Source organism: Impatiens glandulifera, chromosome 7 (genome assembly GCF_907164915.1).
Source record: "Impatiens glandulifera chromosome 7, dImpGla2.1, whole genome shotgun sequence".
NCBI classification, from domain to species: Eukaryota; Viridiplantae; Streptophyta; class Magnoliopsida; order Ericales; family Balsaminaceae; genus Impatiens; species Impatiens glandulifera.
In genome coordinates, this window is record NC_061868.1 from 48,168,284 (window position 1) to 48,179,894 (window position 11,611).

The 11,611-nt window shown below is 29.5% G+C and overlaps 1 protein-coding gene across 1 annotated transcript; it reads left to right on the plus strand.

The window, feature by feature from the left end:
* The first annotated feature begins 6,058 nt into the window (after positions 1-6,058).
* LOC124910105 (secreted RxLR effector protein 161-like) lies at positions 6,059-7,734 on the plus strand. Its single transcript, XM_047450726.1, has 2 exons — positions 6,059-6,471; positions 7,644-7,734. Exons 1-2 carry the CDS (start codon positions 6,059-6,061, stop codon positions 7,732-7,734), a joined length of 504 nt encoding a protein of 167 aa, XP_047306682.1.
* The last annotated feature ends 3,877 nt before the right edge of the window (positions 7,735-11,611 follow it).

Consider the following 11,611-nt stretch of genomic DNA (forward strand, 5'->3'; position numbering starts at 1 on the left):
CATTCTTCTTCTTTCCATGATTATCCCTTGGTTGTTTCCACCAATCCGGATATCCTATCAGCTTAAAGCATCCTTCCTTAATATGTCCCTTTCCTCCACAATGAGAACAAACAGATTTATTTTTGTCAACATTTTGACTTCCCTTCTTTGTAAAATCTTCTTTCTTCTTGATATGGTCTTTTCTGTCTAGATTTTTTTTCAATATTTTGTAACATAGTGAATGATTTGTACACATCTGGCCATGGATCTTGCATGAGGATCTGATCCTTTACATACTCATACCTCTTATCGAGGCCCATCAAGAATTGCAACAGTTTCAGTTCTTCATCGTCCTGAAGCATCTCAGCCTCAAGAAAACATCCATCACAGTCGATTCGAACTCCCTTACACATGCATCTTCGAAGTGGTTTCAGCCCTAACATTTCATCCCAAAACAACCTGACCTTTAATAATATTCCTCCAGATCTAAATCGTCTTGCTGAACAAAACTGATATCTCTTTGTAATCCATACATTCTTGGTCCGTTATTACCTTCATATCGAGATTGAACTTCTAACCACAAATCGTGACTAGTTTTCTTTGACTGAAACCTTCTTCTAATTTTTGGCTCTATCGTGTTCATTATCCAAGCTTTAACCAGAGCATCAACAATACTCCATTGATCATGTTCATCACTTTCTTTTTGTTGAGGATATGATCCATCGATGAAATCGCTTTTGATCTTCGCTTGAAATGCTAGACGAACACTCAAACTCCAGCCAAAGTATGTGTCTCTTCCAGTAAGAACTGCAGAAGTGATATTCATCCCTAGATGATCCGCTGCATGAATAACTAACAGATCGTTGTTGTATTTTCTCTTAACTGGAACAATACATGTTATTGGTATTTGACTCTCGATCGTCATAGGCTTAGCGATCAGAGCCGAGACTCGCACTAGAGTTTGACTAAGGCTAGGGTTATTGCTAGATAGTATCATATGATCAGACAAACCTAACGGTCCTTCTCGAATCATGATAAGTTTCTTTTTTCAACGATCTGGCTCTGATACCATGTGCAAATTTAGCGGATAACTTGATTTGTGAATTGAGAGAGAGCGCAAAGGAACCTTGAGAGAAAAATAAAATCGATAAGGTTTTTTAACCATTCATTCATCTTATATAGTGTTTTAACTTTCATAATAACAAAATAACTGTTTTTAACAAATAATAAAACTACTAAAAACAAATTAACAAACTAATAACAATTACATTTTTACGGCTCATAAATAATTTAATTTATTATTTCTTCAAGTTTTATCGGCTTGTAGCTACTCAGGGTTATCAAAACTCGGATGGGAGATCTTTGAATCGATGGCCGAATTCCACAGAGTCAAGCCTCGCCCAATGCACTACCCGTGTATGATCGAGCTCTTAGGCCGAGAAGGGTTTCTCGAGGAGGCTTTCGATTTCATATCGGAAGTCCCATTTAGTCCAACCGTGAACATGCATGTGGGCGGCTTTGTTGACGTCTTGTAGATTGAAGAAAGATATGGTTATGGGGAAAATAGTAGTTGAGAAGATATATGGCATTGAACCGGAGAAGCTTGGAAACTACGTGGTGCTCTTGATCATATACAATAGTCTCGGCTTGCTAAGGAAAACTGCATGATGTGATGAAGAAGTTGAAACGAAAGGGTATCGAGATGCATCGTGCAAGTACCTGGATTGAAGTGAAGAAAGAGCAATTCAGGAGACAAGTCTCATTATCATAAGAAGGAGATATATGAGAAAGTTGAAGAGTTGGTTTCGATGATAGCCAAAAAAATGCGATTATGTTGGGGAGAATACTTTTTTGCTCACTAACTGGATGTGGATGAGAATGAGGAAAAATGATGTTTTATCATAGCGAGAAACTAGCTATTGGTTTTGGGTTGATCAACACGGGTAAGGCAACCGCATTGCAGTTGGTGCAAAGTCATCGGATTTGTGTGTGTTGGGTATTGGTTGGCCCAACATTGTGGCCCAATCTCTAGTAACCCGCTTATTGGGCTTGACCTAATAATATAAATAGATACTACTCTCTTGGTGGGAGGTAGAGGTCAAATTCCTTTGTGGTGTTTGGATGCTAGTGAGAGGGTTGCCTCCTTTGTGTGAGATAGTGGTGCAACGGAATCGATAAACAAGAGGACTGAGCCAAACTTCAATCGCATTCACACCCAACAGTGGTATCAGAGCTAGGGTTTAGGGTTTGTAATTGAAGTTTGAGATTAGGTTGGAGGATATAAGTTATCTTCACCAGTAAGCGCAGATCTGTCCTCTGTTCCTTCTTTAATCCTCTTGTCGCTGCCGCCTCTGGATAACAAGTCGTTGTTGTCTTGTTCAACCGTTGTCGGTGTCGCGTTTGTCGCGACCGTTGAGAATCAAAGCCGCCGCCGTGCCGCTGTCGTGCCGCTACCGTGCCGCTTCCGTGCCGCTTCCGTGCCGCTACCGTGCCGCTGTCGTGCCGCTGCCGTGCCGTTGTCGTGCCGCTGCCGTGCCGCTATCGTGCCGCTGTCGTGCCGCTACCGTGCCGCTGCTGAGAAGACGAAGCAGCAAATCCCCGAGCGGGGTGGGTAAGTCGAAACTTTCTTTAAGTTTCGCAAGGTATCATAGCTTGAACCCTCCTATTAAATTCTGCCAATTGATTGTTGATTGCTTTTAATTTGTTTGATAGCATGTCTGGTGTTAATCAATATGGTATGGTTCCGTTTGACGGAAAAACTGATTTTAGCATTTGGAAACAAAAAATGAAATGTGTTTTGATTCAGAAAAAATGTTTTAAAGCTGTTAGTCAGGTTTATGCTGTTACTGATACCGTTGAGAAAAATAGTGAAATGAATGAAAATGCTTGTGCCTCTATATACTTGAATTTATCTGATTCTGTGATGAGAAAAATTGGTAATTTAGAGTGTGCAAAAACCTTGTGGGATAAATTGTCTGAACTCTATACTGAAACTTCTCTGCCTAATAAAATGTTTTTACTTGAAAAGTTTTTTAAATTTAGATTGGATATGTCCAAGGACATTGAAGATAATCTAGATATTTTCACTAAACTTATTTCTGATATTAAGTTGTGTGGTGATAAAAACATTGATGAGTATGCCCATATTGTCTTGTTGAATGCTATTCCTGATTCTTTTAATGATGTGAAGTCTGCCATTAAGTATGGTAGAGACAGTGTCACTCTTGATATTGTTGTCAATGGTCTTAAGAGTAAGGAGTTAGATTTAAAACACTCCGAGAGGGGTAAACAGTCTGGTGGGGAAGTCATGCATGTGAGGGGTAGATCTCAGGGTAGGTCGAATGCCCAAAAGAATGTCAGTAATGAGAGTTCTGGTAAGAAATCTCATCCTGCTAGTAAAAGCAGATCTAAGTCTAGGTCTAGTGCTAAAAAGTGTTATAATTGTCATGAGTCTGGTCATTTTATCAAAGATTGTCCTAAGCCTAAGAGAAATCAGCATACTGAAAATGCTAATGTGGCTGTTTGTGAGGGCAATATGGGTGATATTTTTATGATTAATAATCTATGTGATTATGCTAGCTTAAACTCTGTGTTATCTGATTCTTTGTGCAAATCTGATTGGCTAGTTGACTCTGGTTGTACTTTTCATGTGACTCCATTTAGAGATTTGTTTTCCAACTATAAAGAGATTGAACATGGTTTTGTGTCTATGGCAAATTCGAAAAATTGCAAAGTGTTAGGAATAGGTGATGTATGCCTAAGATTCTCTTGTGGCTCTGTGTTTACTTTGAAGAATGTGAGGCATGTTCCTGATTTGCGTTATAATTTGTTGTCTTGTGCATCTCTTGAGAATGATGGTTTGGAGGGAAAGTGGGGGAAAGGTGTTATGAAAATTTTACGTGGGTCTCTTGTTATCTTTACTGCTAAAAAGATGAACAATTTGTATGTGTGTCATGCTGAGACTACTTGTGACTCTGTGAACTCTGTGATTGGTGATAAATCTGTTCTTTGGCATAATAGATTAGGTCACATGAGTAACAAAGGTCTAGAAATTTTGCATAAAGGTGGTCACTTTGGTAGTGATAAATTGTCCCCCATCCCCTTCTGTGAATCATGTGTGCTAGGAAAACAACATAAGGTGAGTTTTCCCATCTCCTCTTACCCAAATGTGTCTAAGTGTACTGATATCCTTGAATATTTACATGCTGATGTGTGGGGTCCTTCTAGTGTTGTTACACATGGAGGGAACCAATATTTTCTGTCCATCATTGATGATTATTCTAGGAAAGTTTGGGTGTTACTTTTAAAACATAAGTCTGATGTTTTTGAAAAGTTTAAAGAGTGGAAGATTTTGATTGAGAATCAAACAGGTAAGAGAATCAAAACTCTTAGAACAGATAATGGTCTTGAATTCTGTAATAAGCAGATGAATGATTTATGTGTTACCTGGGGTATTAAAAGACATAGGTCTGTACCGTACACACCACAGCAGAATGGTGTTGCTGAGAGGATGAACAGGACACTTCTAGAGAGGGTGAGAGCTATGTTAGCGTCATCTGGTTTGTCTAAGAAGTTTTGGGGGGATGCTTTGCATACTGCTGCTTATTTAATAAATAGATCCCCTAGTGTTCCCTTAGGAGGGAAATGTCCTGAATCTGTGTTTTCAGGTAAACCTCTTGATTTGAGCAACTTGAAAGTTTTTGGTTGTGTTGGTTATGTGCATCAGAAAGTTGACAAGTTGGAGCCTAGGTCCAAGAAATGTGTGTTCTTAGGCTATCCTGAAGGGGTAAAAGGTTATAGGCTTTGGGATAGGAGTGAACCTGGGCTTAGGATTGTGATAAGTAGAGATGTTGTCTTTAATGAGAATGATTTTCCTTGCTTGTCTATGTTCCCCACTCCTGTTAATGATGCTCCTAATAAGGTGGAGCATGTGCCTGTAGCTTTTGATCAACCTGTTGAACATGATGTGAATGCTCCAAATGAGGTGGAGCATGATAATGTGCATGATATTGATGATTTGCATGATTCAAATGTTTTGTCTGATTCAAATGATTTGTCTGATGATTTGCATGACTATCAACTTGCTAGGGATAGAAGTAGAAGAACTGTTATAATGCCTTCTAGATTTAGGGATGATAATTTGAATGATTGCAATATGTCTGAATTTGCTTTTAACATGTTTGAATCCCTAGACTGTAATGAGCCTAACTCTTATAAAGAAGCTTTGAGGTCTAAGTTTTCTACTGAATGGATTGTTGCTATGAATAATGAGATGAATTCCCTAAGAATCAATGATACTTGGAAACTTGTTCCTAAACCTCATAATTGCTCCTTAGTGGATTGCAAGTGGTTGTATAAGGTGAAACAAGAGTCTGAAAAAGTTAGATTCAAGGCTAGGTTAGTAGCCAAGGGATTTACTCAAAAGGAGGGAATAGATTATGCTGAAATTTTCGCTCCTGTTGTCAAATTCACTACTGTTAGAATTATGCTTGCTTTAGTTGCTCACTTTGATTGGGAATTGAAGCAAATGGATGTTACTACTGCTTTCTTACATGGTGAACTTGATAAGAATATTTATATGCATCAACCCGAGGGGTTTGTTGACCCCCAGTTGCCTGATCATGTTTGTTTGTTAAAAAAAGCCTTGTATGGTTTAAAACAATCTCCTAGGCAATGGAATATCAAGTTTGATAAGTGCATGCAATCTTTGATGTTTAAAAGAAGTTCTTCTGATCATTGTCTTTACTTCAAGAATATAGACTCTGTGCCTGTATTTCTTTTATTGTATGTGGATGACATGTTGATTGTTAGCCCATGTCTGAAGTCTGTTATGCATGTGCAAAAATCGCTTTGTGAAAATTTTGACATGAAAGACTTAGGTGATGCTAAAAAGATTTTGGGCATGAATATCATTAGAGATAGAACAAAATTTTCTCTTGTGTTGAATCAAAGTGCATATGTTGCTAAAATTTTGAGTAAATTTTCTATGTCTGATGCTAAATCTGTGAATGTGCCTCTTGCTTCCCACTTTGTGTTAAGTAAGGATCAGTCTCCTAAGACTGAAACTGAAATAACTGAAATGAAGAATGTGCCTTATTCCAATGCAATAGGGTCTGTTATGTATCTCATGGTTAGTACTAGGCCTGATATTGCATATACAGTTAGTTGCTTGAGTAGATTTATGTCTAACCCTAGTATTCCTCATTGGAATGCTTTGAAATGGCTTTTGAGATATCTAAAATCCACTGTTGATGTTGGCTTGACTTTCTCTAAGTGTTCTGTAGGTACAAAGTTAGTTGGTTATGTAGATTCCAATTATGCTAATGATAGGGATAATAGAAAGTCTACTACTTCCTATGTGTTTACTTTGTGTGGCTCTTGCATAAGTTGGAAGTCTCAACTTCAACCCATTGTTGCTTTATCTACTACAGAATCTGAGTATGTAGCTGCCACTGAAGCCTTTAAGGAAGCAATTTGGCTTAGGGCTGTTTTGTATGAAATTGGTTTTCTTGACAAAAATGTGGTTGTGTTTTCTGATAGTCAATCTGCTATTCAACTATGTAAAAATCCTGTTTTTCATGATAGAACTAAACATATTGATGTTAGGTTTCATTACATTCGGGATATTGTTGAAAAGGGCATTGTTAAGTTAGAGAAAATTCCTTCAGAATTTAATCCTGCTGATATGGGTACTAAGTGTCTACCTGCTGAAAAATTTATTTCGTGTCAACAGATTTTAAATTTTGACTTAGGGAAAACTCTTTGAGGTTCGTCTTTTATGGGAATGGCATGCTTTGTGATCTTGCCTTCAATCTTTGTGATTTTCCCATGCTTTGTGCTATTACGTTTGATCTTTGTGATTTTCGCATGCTTTGTGATCTTGCCTTCAATCTTTGTGATTTTCCCATGCTTTGTGCTCTTACGTTTGATCTTTGTGATTTTCGCATGCTTTGTGATCTTGCCTTCAATCTTTGTGATTTTCCCATGCTTTGTGCTCTTGCGTTTGATCTTTGTGATTTTCGCATGCTTTGTGCTCTTGCATTTGATCTTTGTGATTTTCTCATGCTTTGTGCTCTTGCGTTAGATCTTTGTGCTCTTGCGTTTGATCTTTGTGAATTTTGCATGCTTTGTGCTCTTGCGTTTGATCTTTGTGATTTTCGCATGCTTTGTGCTCTTGCATTAGATCTTTGTGATTTTCCCATGCTTTGTGCTCTTGCGTCTGATCTTTGTGATTTCCGCATGCTTTGTGCCTTTGCCCCCGGTCTTTGTGATACGAGTTTACCTTGGGTATTCTCTTTGTTGCCTCGGTGGTAATAAATTGGCGATGATGTGTCTTGCGATTCTGTGATTATGTTTTGCACTGTTTTGGGCCAAAGGTGGAGATTGTTGGGTATTGGTTGGCCCAACATTGTGGCCCAATCTCTAGTAACCCGCTTATTGGGCTTGACCTAATAATATAAATAGATACTACTCTCTTGGTGGGAGGTAGAGGTCAAATTCCTTTGTGGTGTTTGGATGCTAGTGAGAGGGTTGCCTCCTTTGTGTGAGATAGTGGTGCAACGGAATCGATAAACAAGAGGACTGAGCCAAACTTCAATCGCATTCACACCCAACAGTGTGGACTGTCATTGTGCGATTAAGTTGATAAACAAAGTTTTTTAAAGGGAAATTGTTGTTAGAGATGCTAGCAGATTTCATCAATTTAAGAATGATTGTGTTTTCCTGGGGGTGATTATTGGTAAAACTGAAAGATGACAGCTTTATTGCTGTAAAATTGTTTGTGATTTCAAATTGATCGAAGTTATTGGTTTGTTTCTTATATGCTTAATTAGTGAAATATGACCAAGAATCCATTTTAGAAAATTTTGAGTTTCTATTGTATGGAATTATAAAAGGATTGGTGTTCTTAGAAATAGAAATAAAGAGAATGATCATAGCAAATAAGAGTAATAGAACTATAGGTGTTGTAGATTTCATGTATAAAATCTGTAGGGAAATTAAATGTAATGAATTAAGTATTTATGTCTATGTTTTTTCAATTAATCGAACTTCCATTAAGACTAATTTGTTTATTGTGGAATCCTTCCAATTTTGTGATTTTTGTTTTTCTTTTTTAATATGTTTTTGTTAGATAATTATTATTTGATTATTCAAAATATTTTTTTTCTTTCATTAAAATTGAAATTTATTTTTAATTGCACTATAATTTATATTAAATTATAATTTATTATAGTTTACATACAATTTTTATATTTAAAAAAATATAATAAAAATAATTTGAATATATTATATACATATATTATATTGTTAGATTCTCGTTAAATAAAATAAAATATTTATTTAAAATTTAACTTCCTAATTTAATTGGGCAGGTTAATTTATAAATTTAAAAAAAAAATATTAGTTAACTTCTTATATTTAATATATATATATATATATATATATATTAACTTACAAAATCAAAATAAATAAATAAAATATTTTAACTTTTAAATTAAAATAATATTGATAAAGAATATGAAATTGAAAATTATTAAATTAAATCTAATAAAATCTAAAATTTAATTTTAATTATTTTATTAACCTAATAACTAGTTTTATTATTTATTAATTTTGAGTTCATATTATTTTAATATTAAATTTATATATTTCAAATAAAAACATAATATTTTATTCATTTATTTTATTATAAACAATTATAAATAATGATGTTTATTTTTATTTATATACTTTTTATTTCTAATATTATTTATTAACATAGAATAATAATTTATAAAATACTAAATATTATAATAATATTAAATATAATAAATATTATGGTAATATTAATATCCATAATAAATATATAAAAAATTAAAAAGAAATTATAAAAATTATATTAAATATATATTTATTAAAATAATTTTGTTTATTAACCTCTTTCTAAATTTATATATTCCTATTATTTATTAATAATAAAATAAATATTTTTTTATATAAAATTTAAACTTTTATAAATAAATTTAATTTTTTTTATTAAATAATTAATATATATATATATATATTTTACACATCATTTTTTATAATATTTGTTTTTTTTGTAATAATATTAAATAAATATTTTTATATAATAATTTTATAATAATATTTTTTATAATATTTGTTTTTTTGTAATAATATTAAATAAATATTTTTATATAATAATTTTATAATAATTTAATATATTTTTCATTTCATATATTTTAAATTTAATTAATAATAAATATTTTTTTAATAAATATATTATATTAGGTAAAGACCTATATTAAAATATTTTAATTTTGAAAAATATTATATTATAATTTTGAAAATTTAATTAATAAATAATATTAATAAAAAAAGAATTGAATAATCTACTTAACACTAATTTTTCAGTAAAATAAATAAAATAAAACAAAATATATTTATATTTAAATACAAATAATAATTTTAAAATTTTGTAATTAAAATTTTTTTTAATAAAAAACTTTAAATTTTAAAATTCTAATGATAACAATTTTAAATTTTTGTAATTAAAATAATTTTTAATAAAAAACTTTAAATTTTAAAATTTTAATGATTAATAATTGGATTAATTTGTAACGCCATAATAAGGTTTTACAGGAATATGTGCTCGTTAATAAGTTATTAAGATATTGCGGCTTTTATAATAAATTATATTTTTTAATAACTATTAATATTAATATCATTAATAAACTAAAATAATTATAAATAACATATTATTTATATATATTTTTATTAAAATAAAGTTTTATTAATTTTTTTTTTAAAAAAATCATATATTTTTATCATTTATTAATAATAAAATAAATATTTTTTAATTAAAATTAAAATTTTAATAAATAATAATTTTCTTAAAATATTAAATAAATTTGAAATTTTTATTAAATAAATAATATATATATATATTTTAGAGATATTATTTTTTTTTAATAATCTTAAATAAATAATTTTATCTAGTAATTTTATAATATTAAAAAACTAAAAAAATTAAATTAACATATTTTTCATTATAATAATTATATATTTATATAATTTATTAATAATAAAAAAATATTTTTTAATTAAAATTTATATTTTAATAAAAAAAATTAATTAAATTTTAATTTTTTATTAAATAAATAATATATATATATATTATACATATTATTTTTTTTAATAATCTAAAATAAATATTTTTATCTAATAATTTTATGATATTAAAAAACTAAAAAAATTATTTAACATATTTTTCATTATATTTATTTTAAATCTTATTAATAATTTTTATTTTTTATAAAAAATTATAATATATTATGTAAAAAAAATATTAATATCTTATAATATTTTAATTTTGACAAATATTAAATTATAATTTTGAAAATTTAATTCATAAATAATTATTAATAAGAAAAAATAAATGAATAATTAACTTATCTCTAATAAAAAATAATATCATTATGTTTATATTAAAATCAAAATCAAAATAATTTAAATTTTTTTAATTTAAATATAAATAATATTAATTATTAATAATTATTTTTAAATATAAATATTATTAATTTTTAATATTTTTTTATAAATATTAATATATGTAAATAATAAACTTAAAGTATTAAAATAAATAAATAATATATATTATTAATTTTATATATTTATTTCTTAAAATAATATTATAATAGAACGTATCTTTTAATAATTATTAATATTTATATTACATAATTTAAAATATATATATTTTTTAAATTATAATTCAAATTAAATTATATCTCAATTATAAGTTGATTAGATGTAATAAATAAAACAATTAGTGATTTCTTTTTGGTTGATAAATATGATAATTGTAATAATAAACACTATTAATAATTAATGAATGATTGTATACATACCAAAAAAAAAGTAAAATAAGTAAATTGATGTTTAAATGAAGCACAAAATCTTAAATTAAACCGTTTTGAAGTCTTAACCTCCACCTTTAATATAAGCATGCCAGTTTGATATCGGTGGTGGGATGTTTGGTTATAATGACATAGCCCTTATTTGTTTTAGCATGAATTTATTTAATTGTTTTTAATTATATGAGATATTTTAAGATTTTATTAAATTTTAAAAAAATATAAAATGATATTTTTTTCTACAAAATATGACATAAACCTTTTACATTTTGGTTTATATGTCTGGAATTTATCATTTAATTCTATTTATTGTGCTTATAACTTGAGTTAGGTGATTTCAAAAATTAAGCATATTTTTTTTAGTGATCACGCAATAAATCTAAATGGTGGTGTACTAATTTTATATTTTTGAAATTATTTCAAATTTCTTCTCTCTTTTTGCTTTAGGATACATGTACATTATTTATTTATAGTTATTTTATTCAATGCAATATTACTACAACATAAAAATAGATAAGAGCAATCCTCTATATTTATGTTAGGGAATATATTGAAACTTTATAAAAATGTGGATATGATGATTGCTTTATTATCAATTAAAAAATATGTAAAATTTGTATTTTCATATTTGTAATAGATACCATAATTCGATGTGGCACATAAAACATATCGTCGATGTTCTTTCAAACAACATAATGTCAAAACAGTATTTATACACATGTCAATTTTATAATTTTAAA

Coding starts and splice junctions, on each gene's coding strand:
- LOC124910105 (XM_047450726.1), top strand. CDS start 6,059: ATGAAGAATGTGCCTTATTCCAATGCAATAGGGTCTGTTATGTATCTC. Junction 6,472..7,643: donor ATTTGGCTTAGGGCTGTTTT/GTATGAAATTGG, acceptor AGTTTTTTAAAG/GGAAATTGTTGTTAGAGATG.